General features: G+C 56.7%; 1 protein-coding gene across 5 annotated transcripts; it reads left to right on the forward strand.

Annotated features, from left to right (window-relative positions):
• Positions 1–3,962: 3,962 nt before the first annotated feature.
• On the forward strand, positions 3,963–23,354 carry Slc35e2b (solute carrier family 35 member E2B). Of its 5 annotated transcripts, none has more exons than XM_076841590.1 (9): positions 3,963–3,996; positions 11,958–12,448; positions 12,526–12,661; positions 13,015–13,142; positions 13,785–13,905; positions 15,707–15,760; positions 16,541–16,613; positions 18,162–18,307; positions 19,329–23,354. In XM_076841590.1, the coding sequence occupies exons 2-9, from the start codon at positions 12,130–12,132 to the stop codon at positions 19,570–19,572; spliced, it is 1,221 nt and encodes a 406-aa protein (XP_076697705.1). In that variant the 5' UTR covers positions 3,963–3,996; positions 11,958–12,129; the 3' UTR covers positions 19,573–23,354. The 5 variants fall into 5 exon arrangements, with proteins under 5 accessions (XP_076697705.1, XP_076697707.1, XP_076697703.1 ...); XM_076841588.1 differs by lacking the exon at positions 3,963–3,996 and adding an exon at positions 4,199–4,285 and having other exon boundaries at positions 11,955–12,448; XM_076841589.1 differs by lacking the exon at positions 3,963–3,996 and adding an exon at positions 4,203–4,285.
• Positions 23,355–23,500: the final 146 nt, after the last annotated feature.

The following is a 23,500-nucleotide window of genomic DNA, read 5'->3' on the forward strand; positions in this document are numbered from 1 at the left end:
CCACTCACAGTGTGTGGCTGCACCTTCCGCCCTACTTGGCTCCTTGCAGGGTGGCACTCACCACTGCACAGCCACCAGGTGGCTGCCAGTTCTAGTCACCTGCTGACCACAACAGCCTGTGGTCTGCAGGTGGGTCTTTCCCGCCCAGACCTACACCCTGTCCAGCAGGGAGCTGGGAGGTCCTGGGCCTCAGCCTCAGGCTGAGGAGTGCACAGGACAGAGGCTGTGCCCGTCCTGCTCTCGCTCTGTTCCCTACCCCACACCAGGTATGGCCTTCACTCTCATCCTGTGACCTCACTTGGCTTTTGTGTCACTGGGGATGGAGTCGGGTGTTTTACTGCTGAGCCACACTCTTAGACCTTTTTAGATTTTTATTTGGAGACAGAGTCTTGCTACACTGCCAGGCTGGTCTTGAGTTGCAATCCTCCTGCCTCAGCCTCTCGGGTTGCTAGGATCACAGGTGTGCACTACTGTGCCTGGCTTGCTTGTTGTTTTCCTGAGCTAATTCCAAAAAACAGTTGTTTACCACAAATCTGACCCAAAATTGGAACATCCTGCCCTACAAGAAGGTGGCCACAAGGAGTTCCCACCCATAGTAGGCACAGTAGGCACCGATACACCAGGCTGCCCAAGGCCAGCTCCTGGGAAACTGCGTCCTTCAGGTGGCCCCCAACGTGATCCTCATGGAGACATCTCACATCCCCAAAGACCTGGAAGGGGAACTTGAGACAATAAAATGACTGTCTCCTTCAAGACTGCTAGCACCCTCAATGCCACAACTTTCTTTCTCCCCAACACTCCTCTCTTGGGCCTTAGTTTGTCTGGGAAGCAAGCTTCCGAACCTAAGTTTGGTAACCAAGACTTATACAGCCCATCTGGGCACAGTGATCACACCTGTATTCCCAGCAACTTGGGAGGCTGAGGCAGGAGGATCCCAAATTCAATGCCAGCCTCAGCAACTTAGTGAGGTTTTAAGTAAATTAGTGAGACCCTGTCTCTAAATAAAAAGAAAAATGGGCTGGGAATGTCGTTCAGTGGTTGAGTGCTCCTGGGTTCAATCCCTGGCACCTAAAAAACACACAGTCCACATAAAACATTACCAGAAAAAGTTGTTAAAGGAAAGAAACTGACGATTCAAGGAAGAATACAAAGATGTAATAAGGAAATAATAAATGACCAAACTTGTACATGATCAGAGACATTTAAAATAAAAACCATGAAGTCCATCCCCACCCACCACTCAAACCAGCAGAGGGTCAGGAAGTCACATGCTCAGAATCCTGGGGCTGCGGAGGGTGAAGGGCCTCTGCTAGCTATACTTTCTCACCCCAGAGTTCTACTTTGCCTCCCACCAAAGGAAGAAGTGTAAACTCCAGCAAGTTCAGATGAGCACAGGCCAGTGTGCGTGGCGTATCTCCACGGTGAAAGGGACTCGCAGAGCCTCCTTTCAATGGGGAAATGTGCGGCACCTGGGAGCATCTGGGGACAAATGCTGTCAACATGAAGAGGGTAGGCGCACACATGGGGTCTGGGTCTCCCAGGCCTCTGGGTCTGTGTGTGGGCAGCAGAGCCAGGGCACTGTGCAGACCCTGCCCAGGAGGGAAGCTGCCCAGGCTCCCTGAGACATTGTTCAAAGTCAGTAAAATGCAACATCCCACGTGAAATGTAAAAATCTCTACAATATTGTTATAAATTTGCTTTTGAAATTACCAGGTACAGCCAGCTTGCTGAATAAAGCCGGGACAGATGGGCAGTTGCCAGCACGGTAGGCTTCGTGCCAACCAGGAAATTCTGCCCCAGAAGCTGTGCCCTGATTGTAGCTGGCAAAGGTCCTGCTCTGGGCTACCCATGAGGCCAGTGACTGGCAGAGTGTTGGAGAGGGCTGAGAGCGACAGGCAACAGGCGGAAGTGGGGGGCTCTCGCCTATGTGCCACCTCGCAGGGGCTGCGGCAGTAACCCTGTATAGGGTTTGGGGTCGGCTCTCCTGGCCACAGCCGGTGGGTGCCAAGCATTAATTCTGGAGTATCGGTTCCTCAGACATCCCTGGCTCCTGCTCAGGCCCAATCTTGAAAAGCCGGTTCCATATCGTAAGAGTCATTAGTGAAAGATCTGGAGGCTTCTTGGAGGCATTTCTGTTCAGATGTGACCGGGGCTTAGCCAATTCCAAGACCTGTGCAGTCCTCCGGATGCCAAAGTCAGGCAAGAGAAGACTGATATCTTGTTTGTTCTGTGGTTTGGTTTTTTTGTTTGTTTGTTTGTTTTGTATTGGGGATTGAACTCAAGGGCACTCGACCACAGACTCACATCCCAGTAAACTATTTTGTATTTTACTTAGAGAGAGGGTTTCACTGAGTTGCTTAGAGGAGGCGGGCTCACAATCCTCCTGTCTCAGCCTCCCGAGCCTCTGGGATTACAGGTGTGCGCCACTGTGCGGGCTTATTTCTTATTTCATTTTATGTCTTGTAGTTACTCAGGATTGAACGAGTGCACTTTACCACTAAGCTACACTCCCAACCCTTTTATTTTTTATTTTGATACAGGGTCTCACTAAGTTACCCTGCTGGCCTGGAATTTGTGATGGCCCTGCCACAGCCTCCAAACATACATACTCCCCAAATCCCTGTGAAAGCCTGCTGTGATCACAGACCTGGCCACGGCGCCAGGCTGGGGTTCCCATGCAGGCCAACACTAGACTTTCACTTCTACTTCTTTCATTTAAAATGTTTCCACTTTTAGGCCCAAGCCCTGAGGAGGCTGACCTTAACAGACCCTTAGCTATATGACGATGGAGAAACTAAACTAACGAAAAACAAGTGTAATATTTTAAAAGTTGCCTGTGATCCTAGTGACTTGGGAGGCTGGGGCAGGAGTATCACAAGTTGGAGGCCAACCAAGAAATATGTCCCCCAAAGGGCTGGGGATGTAGCTCAGTGGTAGTGTTTCAAGACAAGGCAGGACACAGAAAATAGCAGGAATCAGTTATATTTGGCTGCGACCAGGTTCAGAGGGTACAGCTTTTGCTGTAATCAATTAATCCCCCTGAACTCCAAGTTCAGGCAGTTTCAGAACTTTATGCCCAGCCTGTAAGGAGAGGCTCAGAAGTTCACAGTCAAGTTCACACACAAAATGCTTTTTCTTTTCACTGATCTGGGCAAGTCAACCCTTCAAGGACAGCGACTGAGAAGGGGGTCTTCTCCGCTTTCCTTCCCTCCCCCTGCCAGCTGCTCCCACAGAGCCAGGTGGCGACCTGATCTTCCGTATGCAAACATCAAGGCCAGGGACCTAGTTAGAGAACCTGTTTTTCTTATCACACTCTGCATTTGCAGACACTTCCCTTGAAAGCCTTTTGAGATCGTTTCACACACACCTGCCACACAGTTCATGAATGTCTGTGAAGAGCAGAAAGCGGTGCCGCACACCGGGCGCGCTGGCCGCTCGCGCGGGGGCCAGGGAGGTAACGGGGGCTGGGAGGCTCAGGACCCCGAGCTCCCGCAGAGGCGCTTGCCGAGATCAGTCATGGAGACGCCTTCTGGAGAAGTTCAACCTCGACTTCCTGCGGGGGAGAGAGTGCCGCTACAAGGGCACCCCGGGTTCAACCCCAGTATCGCACAATAACTCAAAACTCAGCCCCTGGCCCTGCCGTGACGCCGCAGGAGAGCCCGCCGCAGCAGGCGGGGCCGCCCGCAGGCGGAACCCGGAACCGCGGGGGCCGCGCAGGCGCTGGACGGCCCGGAAGCCACGCCCCCGGGCGGGTCCTCCGCGGCTCGGCCAACCAGCGCGCGCCGGGCGTGGTGCGTGGCTCCGGGGGCGGCCCCAGCGGCCGCGAGGCGGTCCCGCCGCGGCCTTCCTGGACGGCCAGGCGCGCGGGGCACCGAGGGGCGGGCGCCCGCAGGGTGGCGAGGAGTGCGCCGGCTTCCTGTGCGTCACCTCCGGCCCCCGCCGCGGCGTGTCCCCGCTCCAGCCCGGGCCTGCGGGCCCCTCCCGCGAGGCCTCGCGGTGCGCACGAGCGCCGCCCCCTCTCCGGCCGGCCGCGGTGGTGGGCGGGTCCGGCCCGCCGCCCCCGGGCGGTGTCCGCCGAGCACGTGAGCAAGCACGAATGACGGCGCGCCGCCGCCGCCCGCCCCGCGTCGGCCCTTGCCCGGGACCCCTGCGGGCGGGCGGCCCCCGCGCCCCGCGCCCCGCGCCGGTCGGTCCTCTCTGCCCCGCGCGCAACTACGTTGCGGTCGTCCGCGCGGAGACGCGGCCTCGGTTCCTCCTGCGGCGGCCACGCGCGCCGGGGACACAGGTAGGGCGCGGGGCGGGGTCTCAGGAGCCGGTGACACAGGTAGGGCGGGGACACAGGGCGGGGGCGGGGTCTCGGGAACCCGGGACACTAGTAGGGCGGTGGACCTGGACCACATCGGTGGACCTGGACACGTGGGGCCGGGGACGCGGGTGGGGAGTGCCCAACAGGGGTCAAGGCCCCATGGCATGTGCCTCGCGAAGTCGCCCCTTCCTCCGTCGGGAGGGCAACACGCTGGGAAACTGGAACAGCGGTGCAGGGCAGGGCCCTGTGAGGTGGCAGCGCAGCCCCAGCCAGGCCCAGAGCTGCAGGTCCCCGCGCGGGGAGTCTGCTTTAACCGTCGTGTTTCCGGCATTCTGACAAACAGGCAGTTCCCCGCAAATTTGTTCTCTGAGCAGGGAACATCTTTGCAGGCTTCTACAAAAGAATAAAACAAAAAGTACAGCACCACTGTTCAAACAGGAATTTCTTATTCAGTGGCTTTTTTAAAGGTCCTTTTCCCCCAAGTTCAGTGTACTTTATAAGTTTTTTCAAATAACATTTTAACACCGAATGAAACTATTAACATTAAAGGGGACATTAAGACAGAAGTGCCAGCCGGGCATGGTGGTATACGCCTGGGACCCCAGTGACTGGGAGAGTGGAGGCAGGAGGTTGGCAAGTTCAAGGCTAGCTCGGTCAAGTCAGCAAGGCTCTATCTCAAAAGTAAAAATTTAGAAAGGGTCGGTCGGGGGTGTAACTCAGTGGTAGAATGCCCTGGGTTCAGGCCCCAGTACTGAAGAAAACAAACAGAGGAAATAGTAAGGTTTTCACGTTAACATTATCCATTTTCAGTGTAGAAAAATTAGAGAACGTAGAAGAGAAAAGGAATAAAAATGGACTTGGTGTCCCCCTGCTGGAGCTGGGCACAGCCGTGTGCTGAAACTTGGCATCCTGGCCAAGGGTGGCGGGCAGCATCTGTCCGCACTCTGTGCTTGAGTTACTCGGGCACTACTTGGTGTGTATGTCCGGGGTCTTCCAGTCTCTGCTTGGGAGACCAGAGCTTAGCAGGCAGCCCCAGGCCAGGCAGAGGCTGGAGCCACTCAGGTGAGGATTCTGAACCCCATGAGCAGGATTTGTCAAGCGTGGATGTGCCCCGACACCCTCACCAAAAATGGAGACCAGTCAGGCAGAACACCTGGTGACCTCTGCTTTGCTCCAGAACAGCTTCTGAACTGGGTCCATGGCCTGGAATTTAGGGACAGTGAAGATGTTGGCCAGAACGTTCTCTGGGCCAGCAGGTCCTGTGCACGCAGTGCTGGCAGCTCGGGGATCTTGAAGCCCAGCATCTGCCCGCTCACTGGGGCTCAGCACTGTGCAGCTTGTTCCCTGTGAACCCAGCCTGCACACATCCTTTCGGCTGGGGCGGGAGGGACAGGAGCCACCCTGCTCCATTTCTGGCCTGAGCAGGTGGGCAGCACGCCCACTCCCCAACTCCAGCAGCTCTGTCCCCAGGTGAGGTTGGCCATGCACGCCCTTCCAGCATTTGTGTACCAGACGGCTGCTGACCTCAGTCCTTTGCAGAACAGGAATTGAGTCACTGAGGCCAAGACGGGTGGTGGGCCCAATCTAGTGAGGACTCCATGCTTTGCTCGACTGTGTAGCTCTGGCCCAACCCCATGTGGCCTGAGAGGGGCTGACAAACCCCCAGGGGTCTTGTGGCCTCCCCAAGTGGATGCTGCGCAGGATCCAAGCCCCAGGCTGAGCCAGGCACAGGTGGAAGAGTGTCCTTCCTTCGGTCACTCACACCTTGTTGAGGTGGCTGCTCCTGGTTCACTTCTGCTGCCTGCTGTCCCCATGTCACCTTGCAAAAATTTTGGAACTGACTTTGGTCAGTGTGGGCTTGAAGTGCTGTCTCGGGGGGTTGACTTTTCATCCCTGATTGTTGGGGTGAGGCTGGAGTAGGCAGCCTCTGAGGTGACCCCATACCCCCTGCGGGGGCGGGGGTCTGTGCAGGCCTGGCTTCCAGACCCTGAGAGAGGAGGTTGCCCCAGGAGGAGGTGGAAAGGGACCCCTGCCCTCACCCCAGGAGGAGCTACTGATCTTCACCTCTTCACTGTGTGCCTGCACAGCAAGAGGGACTCAGAGAGTAAATGGTCTCTTGTTTCGTTTCTTATTTTAAACACTGGGGACTGAGCCCAGAGGTCCTCTTCCACTGACTCACACCCCCAGCCCTTTTTATATTTTATTTTGAGACAAGGTCTTGCTCAGTTGTTGAGGTTGGCCTCAAACTTGCCATCCTCCTGCCTCAGTCTACCTAAGCCTCCTGAGCATGGGGCCACTACACCCAGACTTCAAACTTGGTATTTTAAGAAAAGTTCGGACTTTGGGAAGAGCCATGTGAGCGTTCCTGTGCACCCTCTGCCTGCCTCGACGTTGACATTTTACTTGGTCTCAGTGTGACTGTCTGCCGTGGGAGTTAACTCCAACACAACATAGTGGACTAGTCTACAGGCTGTGGTGCCCCCGGGGTCCCCCCCGGGTGGGTGCCAGGATTGCGCCACTTATGTGTTTCAGACCTGCCTGACACCTTCTGGGTTAGGTTTGCCCTGGTGCAGGAAGACCCCTTCTGGGGTGGACGGAGCTCAAGTCTTGGTCTCCCATCAGGAGCTTTGCCTCTGGCCACAGGTTCCTGTCCTTCACCTGCAGGTGATGCAGGCCCTGGTTTCTGTGGGGAGAGGGTTCGCAGGGTGCAGCTCCGCTGCCAAGCTCTGTGCAAGGGCTTGGTTCTTCCCTACCTGTCAGTCCTGATGGCTCTGTCTGCTTGTCTATCTGCCTGGTGGTGTCCTGTTTGGCAGCTGCAGAGACTGTTGTCCTCAGGCCTCTGGGTCCACCCCAAGGCTGCAGGTAGCCGCTCTTCCCTGCTGGTGGCCTGGTAGCTGCTGATCCTTGATCTTTGATCCTCAGCATTGATCTGTATCTAAATGTTCTCCGGCCCCACAGCGGAAGTGTTTCAGCAAAGAGAACTTGCTCCTGCCTCTCCGGTCCCCAGCTGGGCTCTGCCCGCCTCCTGCTCCCTGGCTTCTTAGCTGTGACAGGTCTCAGAGCCTCACTCCCAGTCGCTGAGGAGCGACCTGGTGAGACCTGGTGAGATGCTGCTTCTGCCTCTCTGACCAGCGTCCATGGCCCTGGCGTGCTGCTTGGTGGAGGCCTCTTGGAGCTGAGGCTGTCTCAGGTCTGTGGCAGCTGAGGTTCTCCCTTCGCTCTTCTCCCTCCTTCCTTTCCGGGCTCATTTCTTTGTGCGTCTCTGCTGGTTTCTGCCAAGAGGCCCTGGAGGCCACTGGAGGTGCAGGTGCCCTGTTCCAGGCCCCTGGCAGGTCCTGGTCCTGCCACACTCCCCAGAGGCGGCTCCTCTGCCTGCCAGGGGTCTGCGGCTGCCTCCCCTCCTCATCTCCCCCACGACCTGGGCTTCTGGAGCAGTGAGCCCTCAGCTGCCTGGGCCCCAGCCTCCTTGAATTCTGTCGCAGATGTCCACACTGGTGTTTAGGGTGCTCCGGCAGGCTCCTGCCACAGGGGTGGAAGAGAGGCCAGGTGGGTGCAGAGCCCCCTTGTCCAGGGCCTCCAGGAAGGACAGCGGCCTGGCGAAAGCCTGTGGGTCTTGCTGACCCTCACCTGGCCTTCCTCCTTCCTCGTGGCACCTATGGGTCATAATAGGTGAGTGAGCATTTGAGAGCTCAGCTGTCCTGAAGACATGCTGAGAGTGAGCATGCATCCCGAAGCTGAGGTCTCCTGGCCCTGCTCTAGATGTGGTGGGCAGCAGGTGGGTCTGTTGAGAGGCCCAGGTCCCCCACCTGCTCCTCTCTGCCCTGGACCCTGAGGGGAGCTCAAGATTCACCAAGTGCCATCTGGCCGATGGCCAGTGATGGGCTTGTGTCACCACGCGGGTGCTACCAGCAGCACACAGACTGCCTCACTGGGAGGACAGGTGGACCTGGCTATGTGCACACTCGGCCGTGTGTCCTAGCAGCTGGACAGCGCAGGCCATTGGCTCCCTGGGTTCCAGCTCTGCATTTTCAGGAGATGGACAGCAGAACACAGGGAGGCAGTGAGAGCCTGTCCCACAATGTCCACGCTTGTCCTGGGGGTGGCACTGTGGCCCATTGCCTGGGAGGACACGGAAGCTCCGAACTCAGCCTGAGGAACAGCGGCTGTGGGCATCGCCCTGTCCACTGGGTTGCTCTGCTGTTTCCCAGAAAGGAGGGAGTGGCCACCACCTCCACTGCTCCTGCTGCCCTCTCCGCCCCGGCCCCCCTGGTGCAAACTTTTGTCCCCAAGCCTTGCTCTAGGGGTCTGTTTTGAGCGAGCCCTACAAAGCAAGCCAAGGCCAGTTTGTGGAGGCTATAGCTGCAGGGATGCAGGCAGCCAGGGACTGGCACACCCCACCTTTCTGCTGGGGTCTTCCACAGGCAGCGGAGGCCAGTCTCAACTCCAGGGAGCAGGAGCAAGGGCAGGGCAGTGGGTCTGCAGGAAGGGCTTCCAGGCGCTCCCTCCATCCTGCATCCTGGCAGCTGGCAGTCACACCTGCAGTTCTCCTGGGACTTCAGCTGTTTGGGGGCCTGAGATAATCTTGAGATTACTTTTGGTCTTTGTCCTTAGTTCCTGGCACAGGACTCTTAAAACCTTTGGAATTTCCTGAGTGATAGGAATATGCTGTTACTTGCCGGGTGCCTCTTTGGGGTAGAATGGAGTTCATGCATTGAGTGGCTCAGGCAAGCCCTGGGTAGCAGGATGCACTGGTCCCAGAAGTCGAGCATTAGAGGGAGCTCGGCCTCCCCTCGGCCTCCAGGAAGTGCGCACTGGAGATCAAGCACCACGAAGACCTGGGCCCTCTCCAGGGTTGCTGAGCCGGCGTGCCGGGAGAGAGGCGTGGGCCCAGGGCCGCTCGCCTTACCCTGCGCCTCTCGTCTGTCGGGCAGTGTCCCATGGCGATGTGTTCCCAGATCTGACAGCGGTCCTGGCAGAGTGGCTGGACTTGAGGAGACCCATGGGGACCTGGTGTGTGACCGTCCCGCCTTGGGCCTGTGGGCTTCTTCACCTCGACTCCTGTTGGAGCCTGAGTTGCCCCTTCAGTCTCGGGGAGCCCCTTCAGTCTCGGGAGCCCCTGGCAGGGGAGCCCGCCCTGGCTTCCCTCCTGGCCTGCGGCTGTGAAAGCACGCTGCCAGCTCCTCCGCGGAGACACTGGCTGTTTTCTTCTTTGCTCTGAGTGACTCCGCGGAGCTCCAGACAGACCTCTCAGCCGCAGGGGAGCACACCTCGGGGGCTGCCTGCTCTTGCTAAACCTGGCTTAGAAAGTGCCTGGGTGATTTTCGCCTGTTGCTCCTGTCACCTGCTCTGGCTAGAAAGGTCACATCCAGCAGAGTCTCTGGAATCTGTTTGCTTCTGTCCTGCCAGCTACCCTGGGCAGCGATGTGCACAGGGCCTGGGTGCCAGGGGTGGCGCGGCACAGTGGCTGTCCGCCTGTCCACCCTTGAGCACGAGTGAGGGGGCGTTCTCAAGGTGCTGTGGGCCTCTCTGCTGGCACTGAGGCCATGCAGCGGGTGCATGGGAGAAGGGGTCTGTATGATGACTTCCTGTGCTGTCCTGTGCACATCGATGGCCAGGGAGCTCACCCTGTGGGTGCTGGTGTGGCCCAGGTGCTGGCTGGTGGAGGAGTGGCACAGCAGCCTGTTCTCAGGGAACGCTGCGGTAGTGAGGTGTAGGGACCATGCGTCTGGCTCCTGTATGAGGCCTTGGCCAGGAACAGAGCGTCCCAGGTGGCACCCTGGGCCCTTGGTGTCTCACTACCAGAGTGAGCAGGGGGAGGGCAGGTGTCAGGCTACCTCTAGCCCTGGATGACGCTGCCCATGTCACACAGCCTCATGGCCTCAGCAGAGACAAGGGCCCTGGGCTCTGGGGCCAGCATGACCTGCTGCTGGGGCAGCTCTGTCTGGAATGCCGTGCCTTCCTCAGCAGGAACGTGGGAGACCTTCCGGGCAGGGGGAGCTGCTCAGCCAAGGGTGAGCCGAGAGCCTGTGCTCTGAGTCCAGAGTGTGTTCCGTCGCCAGACAGGAAGCCCACGCACCTCGTCTTCCCTTGCAGAGAACAGGGACGGTGGGAGCTAGTGTTGTTCCCCCAAGCTCAGGCAGCGCCTGCGTGACAGGTCCCAGGCCGGAGGGACAGGGTGCCGCTTGGTCTCCTTATCAGGATCTGGGTCGGCCATGGAAGGTGGCACCCACAAGGGGCTGGGAAACAGCCCCCTGGCAATGGTGTGCTGGTGAAGGCGTGTGGGCAGCCATCTGGAGAGGGCTCTGCTGGCTAGTCCCACGGGCTATTTAGCTGCTTCAGAAAGGAGCCCCCAGGGTGCCCAGGGCATTGGATGATGGCAAGGTGACCGGTCTACCTCCAGCCAGCCCTGCACCCGGTAGGAAGGGGTGGGATAGAGCAAGCTTTCCCTGTGTCCCCATCTCAGGCCAGAGCCCAGGAGAGAGCCACCACCATTGTCACCAGGGCAGATGGTGCTGCTGTGCTGGGACAATGAGGAGACGCATTTCAGCGTGGACTGGATGAGCCGTCCTCACCCTGGGGCAGCGGGACCGCACGCACGTGGGTGGCTGAGAGAGACTGCGGTTTGCTGGCACAGTAATAGCCAGCTGGACAGATAGGTGGAGCTGGGTGGGGGGTGACCCCAGAGCCTCCAGCCTTGCCCTGCACCAGGAGCAGGGAAGGGTCGCCAGTCACACTGTCTGGGGAGCCTGGAGCACACAGGTGGATGAGCAGGGAGCTGGGAGGCCGCAGCGTAGGACTCACCCATGAGGTGAGGTGAGGTGTGGGTGGGGCTGTCCCGAGGTGGACCTGGGGAGGTCAGGGACAAGCAGAGCCACCCTGCTGCAGGCCGGGTGACTGAGAGAGCAAGGGAAGGTGAAGGCACCCTTTTAAATGCAAAGCTGAGCCCAGAGAAGAAAGTGTGGCCAGGTGTCAAGGCAGGAACCCAGGACCCAGGAGTCTTCTCCAGAGGCTCTGTCAGGGTGGGGCCCTGGACGCAGGTTTGAGTCTACTTTGGAAGGGGGACCTTGGTCCTTGTGATGGAGCAGGTCTTTGTCACCGAGGGTTGTATAGAGCAAGAACTAGGAGAGCCCCCTGGCATAAGGGAGAAGGTGGGCATATCTGGCCCTGTCCACAGCTGTAGGAGTGGCCCTCTGGCTGAGCATGGCTATACAGGCCTGAGGCAGGGCACGGGCAGGGGCAGCCTCAGCCTGGAGACCATGGAGCTCAGCAGAGTCTTGGGGGCCAGGCAGTCTTGGTCTCCTGCCAGGAAGGAGGGAGAGCCCAGAGGAGGGTGACCACTGAGGCTGAGCTATTGCCGTGACCAAGGCCTTCAGGGCTCTGGGTGGGGTGGGAGAGGAAGGGCCAAGGTCAGCCTGGCCTACACTGTGGACACAGCCCTCAGGACTGCTAGAGATCTGCTGTGTGAGGGAGAGGAGGGTCAGCTGGGTGTGGCCAGCTTTGGGCAGGAGGACCCTGGAGTTGGTACATTTTTCAGGGGCAGTGGACTCTATGCTGATCTGAAGACAAGCCTGAGTGCACGTGCCCTGTTCAGCTCCCCTGGCAGCGCTGGCTCTGGGGCTTCTCGTGGTAACCGAGCTCCTTTCCTCAGCAGCCCAGCCTCTGCTTCCACGCCCTGCTGGGGAGAGGCAGTGTCAGGGGCCATGTTCGTGCCAGCCGGGACCACGGCGTCCTCTCCTCTGCCATCATCCTCGCTCCTGGGCAGTGGCCGTGACCTATGCTGCCCGCCCTCCAGATAAGCTGGTTCTCCCGGGCAGGACCCCAGCATGTCATCTTCCACCAAACCCGAGGCTCCGGAGAGCGCTCCCGACCCTGCAGAGGAGCCCAAGGGACAGTCGGCTCTAGCCTGGGGCGCTCTTCTCGGTCACCGAAGCGAGAAGATGGCCTTCACCAGGAGCGAGGGCAGCCCAGAGGAGAGTCTGCTCACTGTCACCATCACGGAGACCACAGTCCTCGAGTCAGGCCTGGGCGTGTGGAGCCCGCGGGCCCTCAGCTACCTGTCGCTCTGGTTCTTCCTCAGCTTCTGCACGCTGTTCCTCAACAAGTACATCCTGTCCCTGCTGGAGGGCGAACCCAGCATGCTAGGTAGTGCCCGGCCGGGAGGGAATGTGGGCGGAGGGCTCAGTGGGCAGTGTGGTCAGCGTGGCCCCTGCGCCCCTCAGGTGCCGTGCAGATGCTGTCGACCACGGTCATCGGGTGTGTGAAGATGTGCCTGCCCTGCTGCCTACACCAGCACAAGCCCCGGCTGGCCTACCCACCCAACTTCATCGTGACCATGCTCTTTGTGGGCCTGATGAGGTAAAGACTGGCACTCGCTTGAGTGTCCAGTTACTCCAGGCATGAGATGCCTCTGACCACTGATGGTGGGCGTGCTTCTGCCGGCGGTGGCTGGTGGCCCTGCTGGGGAGTGTGGGCCTGGGCCTGAGGAGGCAGTTTGTGCATCTCCGTGCCATGTGTCCTCAGCAGATCCTTTGTCAAGAACCAGTTTAGCATCAGCTGGAGGGAAGGTGCCTTCTCCCAGGGTGCTGCCCGGGTGTCCTGCAGCCTGAGGGAGTCACACTCAGGGTGCTAAGCCGTGGCCAGCAGGATGGTGCTGGTGAGGCTGGTCTGACCCAAAGTGCAGTGCTGAGGATGCCCGTGCTTGCTGTCAGGTTCGCAACAGTGGTTTTGGGGCTGGTCAGCCTGAAGAACGTGGCAGTTTCCTTTGCCGAGACAGTGAAGAGCTCTGCCCCTATTTTCACCGTGATCATGTCTCGGATGATCCTGGGGGAGTACACAGGTGAGTGGCCCTGGAGCCGGGCTCACCGTCCTGTCCTCCCTGCAGTGTGCTCCAGCTCAGAGCAGCTATAGCCCTGGGGTCACAAAGTGCCAGCCCCTCGCCTCCCCTCCCTGATGTTCGCTTAGTGGTCATGAGTGCCTCACGGGCCACCTGACGGATGTCTCCTGTGCCTACCAGGAGTAGGGTGCTCGCAGGTCAGAGGGAGCTGTGCCTCATGCCCCAGCCTGGTGGAGAGACAGGCAGCAGCGTGTCCGGGGTGGGGCCTGTCTCCAGTGGGCAGTAGGTGAGCTTCCTAGGGTTGCTCCACCATGCTCCCTGAGCTTCAGCACTTGGGCTCATCTTAGGACGGGCAGTCGTTTCTGGGGACCCTCCCATGTCTCTCCATGTTGCCAGAGCGTGTCTGTGGATCTCAGGTCTCTGAGGCCCAGCATACACCCCTCACAGAGGAGGGCCCCAGTGTGCAGGCTGCTGCAGGGTGGGCCTTACTTGGGCTTCCTCTTGGTTTGTCTCCCTGTGTCTTGAGGAGCTGGTGGCATTTGTTTTTGAGTCAAAGTGAAAGCCCCACCTGTCATCCGAGGGGGTGGGAGGAGCCTGGGCCCTTGGAGGGATCTGGGCCAGTCCCCTGTGCGTCCTGCCCTTCAGGACTGCTGGTAAACCTGTCCCTCATCCCCGTCATGGGAGGCCTGGCCCTGTGCACAGCCACTGAGATGAGCTTCAACATCCTGGGCTTCTCAGCTGCATTGTCCACCAACATCATGGACTGGTGAGTCTCTAAAGGTGATGGGGGTGCCTGGAAATGGCGCTGGCCCTCCTCCTGGATTCACGGGTATTCACGCCCAGGCTGGCTCAGAGTCACTCCTGTGACTCAGCAGAGCTCCCAGTGCCTTTTCCTGAATAGCAAAGCGGTAAGTCCCCAGTGAGGCACCTTCTTCTCAGAAGCAAGCCTGACCCTGAGGATGCAGTCCTACTTCAGACGCTGCTCAAGCTGACAATCACCAGGCCTCAGGCTGAGCCACGCACAGGCTCTGGGTCATGGTGGTGCTCACAGGTGCGTCTGCTCTCCTGGTTAAGTGGCCATCCACGTTCAGCTGCAAAGAGGCTACCTCTGGTGGCAAGAAACTGCCACATAGCCAGGCCCTGGGAGGTGTGCAGTGTTGCTGGGGTCCTGTGCAGACAGAGGCCAGGACGCCTTCCAGCCACTGTTTTGACTGGTGCAAAGCAGGTAGTTCCCCACCCGCTGTCAACCCTGCAAAACCTTCTCTCAGGGTTACTGACCGCTGCTGGGTCCCTCTCATTTCTGAGTGAGGTAGGGAAAAGCAGCCGGGCTTCCAGGAGCAGGAGCAGGTCGGCACTCCTCACAGCAGGGAAGAGCTGGCAAGTCTGAGTAGTGCAGCTGCCTCTAAAAGACAGAAATCATCTTTCTGTTTTGGTCCTGGTGTTGAACTGGGGTGCTCACCCTGAACTCCACCCTGAGCTGCACCCCGAACTCCACCCCAGCTCTATCCCAAGCTCCACCTGACCTCCAACCTGAGCTCCACCCCAGCTCCACCTGAGCTCCACCCTGCTTCACCCTGTGCTGCACCCTGAGCTCCACCCCAGCTCCACCCCAGCTCCACCCTGAGCTCCACCCCCAGCTCCACCTGAGCTCCACCCCCAGCTCCAACCCGAGCTCCAACCTGAGCCACATCCTGAGCTCCTGACAGCCCTTGCCACTCTCTTGCACTGTGTTTGTGTCCTAGGAGCGTGCCAGGGCCACACCACCTATGCGTGTGGTAGGTCTCTGTCAGCTTGTTGGAGGGGCATCACGGCATCAGGTGTCCACAGCCAGATTTCCAGGAAGGCCTCTTGTTCACACGCAGGCAGGACTTCATGTTCACAGGCAACCTGCTAAATCCTGTGCTCGAGGTCCTGGTTTCTGACTGTCCTCGGAGCATCTTGGAAGGCAGTTAGATTGCCTGGCGGAGCTGGGAACCTCTGGAAGGGCTCCGGCCAGGGTCACAGAATCTCGAGCCCGAGCCCTAGTCTGGGCCCGTGGCAGGCCAGTGAGCGCTTACATCGCTGGTCCTCTAGGTGCTGGCATAGTTTAGTCACAGCTCACACTGTGCTGAGTTCTCAGTGCTGGGTGCTGGCGAAGACACATGTCCTGTGCACCCCAGCCGTGTGTGTCCCCACAGCCTGGTGTTCGTGAGCTCTGGCTGTGTTTTCCCACAGGGTCTCCGTGTAGGTGAAGTCTGTTCTGTTCAGTCACAGCCCGCCTCTGAGAGCCCCAGGTGCCAGACTGAGGCAGGCTGTGACTCATGGGAGTTTTATCCAAGAAGGGTTTTGTGAAGGCCAGACAGGACCCTGAGTACTTCCTCTTGCCCACCTGTGAGGGGCGGCATGGCGCCCACCTCCCAGCAGGCAGATGCTTGGAACCCCTGGTGGGGCACCTGCTCCCAGCAGGTGCCCAGCGCTGTCCACCAGGCATGGCCATTAATGTCACTGCTAACAGGAAGCCCAGCCCCTTCTCCTGAGGGCCGCGCCGACTCAGTTCCATCCTTAACCTTCTCTTCTCTCTGTTCTAGTTTGCAGAATGTTTTTTCAAAAAAGCTCCTCAGCGGGGACAAATACCGTTTCTCGTAAGTATCACAGAGGGTGGACATCTGGTTTTGTAAGGCCCATGAGGACTGTTGCCCATTTAAGTTTCCAAATACTGTTGGACAGGGTGGCACACACCTGTGATCGTAGTGACTTGGAAGGCTGAAGCAGGAGGATCTAGAGTTCAAACTCTAGCCTCAGCAATTTAGTGAGATCTTGTCTCAAAATAAAACATAAAAAGGACTGGGGATGTGGCAAGGGAGTGGTTATGTGCCCCTGGGTTCAATCCCCAGTGCTAAGAAAGAAGATTCCAGATGCTCCTGGAAGACATGACATGTTTCCCCTGTGGCTTAGGGGGCTTTGAAAGTATTTTGTCAAAAAGTAGGGGAAGGCCGGGCATGGTGGCACATGCCTGTACTCCTAGCTGCTCGGGAGGCTGAGACAGGAGTATCATGAGTTGAAAGCCAGCCTCAGCAACAGCGAGGCAAGGCGCTAAGCAACTCAGTGAGACCCTGTCTGTAAATAAATTACAAAATAGGACTGGGGATGTGGCTCAGTGGTCAAGTTCCCAGGAGTTCAATCCCTGATACCCCACCCCCCACCCAAAAAAAAAAATAGAAAAAGAAAACTCAGGGAAAGGACCCTTCAGCTTCCTTGTAGGCCTGTCTGACAGCCAGCCTGGTCCTCGTTGCCCTCTCAGTTCTGGGCAGCCATGGGTGTCCATGTCTGTGTGTCAGCACTGTGATGTGTTCTTTCGTGAAATCCCCAGGGAAATCCCGGCCCCCAAGCACGGGGAGGTCAGGAGTCTTCTGTCCCCACAGGGCCCCGGAGCTGCAGTTCTACACCAGCGCTGCTGCCGTGGCCATGCTGATCCCTGCCTGGGTCTTCTTCATGGTGGGTTTTAGAAGTGGGCCTCCCACTGTGGCTGGGCCCCATCTCTCTGGCAATTTCTGACACAATGACTTACCTTTGCGAGTGGATGGCTGGGGGGTATGTGCTTTGGAGTGGGCTGTACGTACAGGAGCTGCCCACAGCTGCAGCAACTTGCAGAGATATCTGTGTGAGGATTTTTAGATTTGTTTAAATTATTTCTTTAATGGGATTTGATTTTTGCAGTGCTGGGGATTGAATGCAGGGCTCTCTACCACTGAGGTGCACTCCCGTCCCTTTTTACTTTTCTCACTACGTTGTGGGGGTTGATCTTGAACTTGCCAGCCTCCTGCGTCAGCCTCCCAAGTCGCTGGGATCACAGGTGTGCAGCAAGTGATAAATGCCTGCTGTAGAACAGGCAGTGTTGGGAGTGAAACCCGAGCCGCCCTCCCTGGCATCACTGGCACACTTACCTGTGCGTGGTGGTGTGAGTCCACGCGTGTGCCAACGCACGCACCATGCACGAATCACGCCTGTGCAGACCTTTCCTTCCACCATGGACACGCCCAGCTGGGGGCCCTGGCTGCCTCCCGCCCTCTCCTTTTGGGAACAGTGGCGAGTTTCTCCCACCTGTGTGCCGTACACCCACGAGGGCGTTTCCTGGGTCACCTTCTCAGAGCTGGAGCTGCTGCGGGTCTGCATATTTCTTTATCGTGATGAAACACACAGGACAAGAGCTTCCTGTCTCGATCCTGTCAAGTCCAGGGGCACTAGGCAGAGCATGTTCCCGGTGTCCATCACACAGCCCACCCAGAACTTCCTCTCCAGCCCAGACCTGCGCCCTGTCCAGGGTTCCCCTCCCTCCCCAGCCCCATTGCCACCACCTCCTCTCTGCTCTGGGCAGTCAGCTCCTCTGAGGCTCCTGCTGGTGGGACCCACAGTGCTTGTCTTGTGAGTCGGGTCAGCACGACCCTTTTTGTATGTGTGGTGCTGGGCATGGAACCCAGGTCTCGTACACGCCCGATGGGCGCTCTGTCCCCAGGCTGCCCGCCGCCCAGCACAGCTTTTCTAAGTTTCTTCTCTGATGTGGCATGTGCCAGCCTAGCTCCTCCTTAAGCCGAGTGTTCCCCAAGTGTAGGCAGACCACTCTGGTTTGTCCACTCACCATCCGTAGCCACTCGAGTTGGTCCTGTTTTGGTCCCTGAGAGTGCTGCTGTTGGGAACTCCGGTCATACGTCACCCTGGGAGGCCCTGCTTTCAGCTTTTTGGGTATTTTCCCGGCAGTGGGACTGCGGGATGCTGCAGTGACCTGTGTTTGAATCCTGGAGGGACTGCCACCCTGGTCACCACCACACCGTTGCGCAGGCCCCTGTTTCCCCAGACCCTCTGCAGCACTTTCTGGCTTGGTTGGCTTCTGGCGGTAGCTGTCCTCACAGAAGTGAGGTGGTTCTGTCGTCCCTCGTGACAGCGGCTGTGTGCTTGCGGGGGATCCCGAGTGTGGCAGTTCTGCAGGGACCTTCCTTTGCGCCCTCCTTAGCGGGCCAGCAGAGCAGCCTTTGGTTCTGGCCCTAGGACGTGCCCATGATCGGGAGGAGCGGGACAAGCTTCAGCTACAGCCAGGACATGGTGATCCTGCTCCTGACAGATGGTGCCCTGTTCCACCTTCAGAGTGTCACTGCATATGCCCTCATGGGGAAGATCTCCCCGGTGACATTCAGGTAAGCAGAGACTTCCCGAGAGGCAGGCACAGTGTGTCCAGGTGTTTCGCAGAGAAGACCTGAAGTCCGGCATCTTCCGTGGTGACACCTGGTGCCCCGTCGTGCCCAGTCGCCGGGCCATTCTGCACCAGCACCATGTGAAGTGCAGGGAGCTTGAGAGGAGACGTCCCACAGGTTTCTACTAGAAGTCGACATTAGAGACGTTTTTGGGACTGGCTGAGTGTTTTTCTCAACAGAGCAGCCAATGGCACTGTCTATGACAGTGGGACCTTCTGCCTTTGTGCTGTCCAGCACAGGAGCCGCTGGCCACACATGGCTCCTGAGCACTCGAAATGTAGCAGGTGCAGCACCAAACAGGATCCCTTTTGCGTGTGGTGCCGGGGGTGGTGGCCAGGGTCTGGCCCATGCTGGGCAAGTGCCCCACCCCTCAGCTGCATCCACTCTGGGTACTTTTTTTTTTTTTTTTTTTGGTACCAGGGATTGAACTCAAAGCACTTAACCACTGAGCCACACCCACATCCCTCTTTTGTATTTTATTTAGAGACAGGTCTCATGAGTTGTTAAGAGCCTTGTCAAGTTGCTGAGGCTGGCTTTGAACTCATGATCCTCGTGCTTCAGCCTCCTTAGCCACTGGGATCACAGGCATGTGCAACCATGCCTGGCCCTTTCTTTCATTCTTTAGAGAACAGGCTGAAGTATTTAGTGGCAAAATGGTGCAATGTCTATGAGTTATTTTAAAATATCTCAACACACAGAAAGAAAGAAGCACATGTAGCAAAAGCTATTCACCAAATCTAGGTGCTGGGAATGTGGCTGTTGGCTGCCATGTTTTTCCACTTTTCTGTTTGACATTTTTCATAACAAAAAGTGACCCCAGAGAAAGAGGGAAGGAAGGAGGGACCAGGTGACGCCCTGTCTCCCACAGGCCCCGTGCAGCTCCACCCGGGTGCCCACAGGACTCTCCAGGCCGGCTGCACGTGGCCTGGGCTGAGCGTCCCCTGCCTCTGCTCTGTTGCCACAGCGTCGCCAGCACCGTGAAGCACGCCTTGTCCATCTGGCTCAGCATCATCGTCTTCGGCAACAAGATCACCAGCCTGTCAGCCGTCGGCACCATTCTCGTGATGGTGGGTGTCCTGCTCTACAACAAGGCCAGGCAGCACCAGCAGGAAGTCATGCAGAGCCTGGCCACAGCCACCAGCTGGGTCCCCGAGGACGACACAGAACCAGTGGGTCCCCAGGACCCCAGACAGCATGTTCACCCCTGAACACGGGAGGCCCCTGGCTGCCTGGGCACTGCATGCTCCCCCTGCTGCAGCATGATCCCTGGAAACTAGCCAGGGCTGCCCCCTGCATTACACAGTGGGCTGAGGGCCAGAGGTTCCAGGGACCAGCCCTCGTGGGACACAGACTCCACTGACAGCTGAGCACTGGAGGAGGGACCAGCCTGCACCCCCAGGCTGACCAGGCTGTAGCTGGGCCAGACCCCACCACCTCTGAAGGGACGACTGGGCCACATGTGCCCAGGCTCCAGTGCCAACATGAGCTTCTCCCTTCCTGGTGCCAACAGAGACCTCAGCTCCCACACCAGCCACCACAGGCACCGAAGCTGCCTGGTCCCCAGCCATCCACAGATACTGGCCACAGTCTCCCCTGTGGGCTACCATCCCAGGTGCCAGACCTGGGCATAGAGGCCACAGGAGCCTGCAAAACACTGAGCAGGCGGACAGGTCCCTAAGCAGAGGTCTCAGCTGCTGAGAGGGGGCTAGACTCCTCTCTCTGCTTCAGAGCTGTCTTCATGGAGGGCCCTATGGCTGACATTTGACCCCATAGCCACAACATCGTGTGACAGGGATTGTCCACTGAATTGCTCTGTGAGGGGAAAAGCTACCCGTCACATCCTGGCACCATGCCCCTTACCTCTGGGGGGTGGTGGTTCATTCTGGAGGTTAAGGACAGATCTCTTTGTGGGGTTAGCTCCATTCACATCTCGTGTGTGAAGCAGGCTGTTCTGAGGTCCCTGATCTGCTGGACTGCCCTGCTGGACTCCGCGGGGGGCAGCTGAGCAGGGGAGCCCTTGCAGAGGACTTAGCACTCAGGTTATGCTGCGTGACACTCGACTTTCCAACAAAGCTGCAGCCACATGGCTTGTGGACCTGATGTGTCAGGTGGCCATGTTCAGGCACACGGCCATGGCTGCCCCCGAGGGACCACGATATGGTAGCGCCCCAGCCACTGGGCGGACTGAGTCTCAACTGGGTACTAGAGCTGCAGCCAAGCTGGCACTGGCTCTGCCCTTCATCCTGCTGGAGTCTGACCTGGGTGCATGCACTCTTTGGCCAGCCAGTCTGAAACCTCTCTGTGCCCTGAGCTTGGGCTTGTGGGCTGCAGCCACTGGCACCCACTGTTCCCGGGCTTATCCCCTCACCACTCGTCAGGTTAGGGGCAACCATCATCAGCTCACTGGTTTTCCAGTTGGTTTCTCAGCTGGGGAAGAGGAAAACAGTTCCTCCCAGAAGTAAACTCCCAGAAACAAAGAGCAATAATTATGCCTCATTTATTTCCACCTACTTGAAAAGGTTTTTCATGATGATGGATCAAAATGAGGTCTTTTAATCCACAAGCCGCCTTTTTAAAGAAGCTGGCCTGTGTGTGAGGATGGGCCAGCTGTGTGCTCCTGCACGCAGGGTCACCTCCACTGTGAAGATGTTTTCCTGTGTGATTCTGCCCAGGTTTCTGTTTCCTTCCTCTTCTGCTTTCCCCCAAAACTGAAGAGAAAGGTGGAGGTGGCATTTGGGTGGTGCTGTTAGATTGATCTGCACCAAGGCCTGGTCCACTCCCAAGCACATGCTACCAAGCTCTGACGGAGTGAGGGGCAGACACTTTTGAGTTTGCTGAGAGGTCCAGGCGCCTGGCTTCCTAGTATTGTTTGGAATTTCTGGTGCGCTGTCGCCTGTGGAATTAGGAAGCTGCCTGTTGTGACTCACCCCTCCCCTCCTGCTTCAAAAGCAGCGCTCAGCTTGTTTTGATTTCCTTAAATCACTAGCAAGCAAGGCAGTTCCTGTAACGATGCTTTGGAGACCTCCATGCATCCCGGGCAGGAAGATGGTGGAAGCCTAGCTTGGCCAACACCAAGCCCTCACCCACGCCCACCTTCCTTCCCCTCTTGCACCAACCCCTACTTCTGGCCCTTCTAGGACATACCCAAGGCCTGGCTTGACCTCTTATTATGTCTGTCTAGCCTTTTATGGAACCATGACAGATGTGGTGTGGGAGCCCAGGTGCTGGACCACTGCTGGGCTGGTAACTCCTCCTGTGGCCTTGGTCTGTGCCTTGTAAACAGCACACCAACCAGACCTTCCCAATGGGGTGTCTGCTTCTTCCTTAACCCATACTTAGAGGTATATAGATTTCAAATTTTGAAACAACTTCCATGGGGGCTGGGGAGTAACTCAGTGGTCCACCACTTGCCTAGAGTATGCAAGGCCCTGGGTTCCATCCACAGCACTACAAGAGAAAAATGAAAACCTCCACTACTAACTGCATAAAATGCTTTTTTAAAAATCTAGTAGTCACAATTTTCTGTGTATCAGCATTAAGAGTCTGCCTGCTGGGAAGTTGAGAACACTTGCACAATTCAAAATGTGTCTTTAATTTTTGAAAAATGAATAGTGAGTCAGAGACAGTTTTAAAAAATGCTACATAAAGAAATCAGCAAAATAGAGCTGCTTTGTAGCATGTCTTAAAATGCTTGTCAGAAACTTGTGGGCTTAGCTTCCCTGTGAATGACCACTAAAATGGGTCAGTGGACAGCAGAGGCACAGCAGCTTTTATACCTGTCCAAGTGATGGGTGTGTGTGTTTTGTTTAGGTGCTGGGGCACTCCATCACCAAGCTATATCCCAGCCCTTTTTATTTTTTATTTTGAGAGATTCACTAAATCACCCAAGCTAGCCTCAAACTTGCCATCCTCTTGCCTCAGCCTGCTAAGTTGCTGTGGTCACAGGTGTGCGCTACTGTGCCCAGCTCCAAGCATTGTGCTTTCTAAGGTCTGGAAGTATTTACACTGTTACCCTGGGTTGGAAAAAGTAAGCACCTATGTTATCACAGAAATCAATTTTTTAAATTTTTTTGGTAGTTGTAGATAGATAGACAGAATGCCTTTACTTTTTTTTTTTTTTTTTTTTTTTTTTAATGTGGTGCTGAGGATTGAACCCAGTGTCTCAGGCAGGCTAGGCAAGCACTTTGCCACTGAGCTACAGCCCCAGTCCCAATTTTTTTATGGGGATGGGGCTTTCTACCAAGGGCTTCATTCCTTCTTAAAATATGTTCACTGACTGGTTGGAACTTCTTTTATGTGGGATCAAACTCAGAGCCTAGCTCATGGTAGGCAAGTGCTCTACCACACGCCTATGCCCTCCACCTATTAAATTAAAAAATGAGAACATCCCAGCTTTCCTGATGAACATCCTTGTTCCTCTGCCCTGTCTAAGGAGCCAAGAGCAGATCCTTCAGGTCGTGCTGATTGTGAGCTGCTGCTAACTGCAACTCAGTACAGAAAACTTCAACTTCACACTCTCTGGGATATTTCTCCCTGTTTTGCTGGGGTTCTTGATTCTGGGTTTGGTAGTTGCTGGACCATTACTCAGACATCCAAATTCAGTTTGATAAGTCTTTTGTTTTTTGTTTTCATTTGTGGAAAAGTGCATTCAGCTCATTTGCAATTTCTAAACTATTTGCAGACATATGCTCCTGCCTTCAGGGTATTGTAGACTCCATCCCAGAGGACTACAGTAGGGTGACATTCCCACGCTGAAAAACTTGATAATCATATCAGTAATTGCCTGCATCAGAGCCAAATTACATTTGCTTTATACCAAACAAGACTGTGGAGAACTATCATACAAAACGTTTATGCTGTTTTGTGTGTCACCTATTTCAGTATTTATGTGACTAGATTAATGCTTTCAAAAAATTTGGTTCTTTTAAATAAAACTTAGGTGAATTCCTGTTAATTCCAATCTGGTAATAAATTGGTACTGTGTAATTAATCCTGTGGATGCCTCCTGGTTACTTTTGTCTAAATGAAGCAACTAAGGTAGCCATGGTCAGTGGCTCATGTTCTGCAAAAGTGGAATCAATGTCAAGTGTGCACTTCTTCCATTCTCCTTTGTATCTCCTCCATTTATGCTAACAA

The sequence above is a fragment of the Callospermophilus lateralis genome, chromosome 7 (assembly GCF_048772815.1).
Source record: "Callospermophilus lateralis isolate mCalLat2 chromosome 7, mCalLat2.hap1, whole genome shotgun sequence".
Lineage (NCBI taxonomy): Eukaryota > Metazoa > Chordata > Mammalia > Rodentia > Sciuridae > Callospermophilus > Callospermophilus lateralis.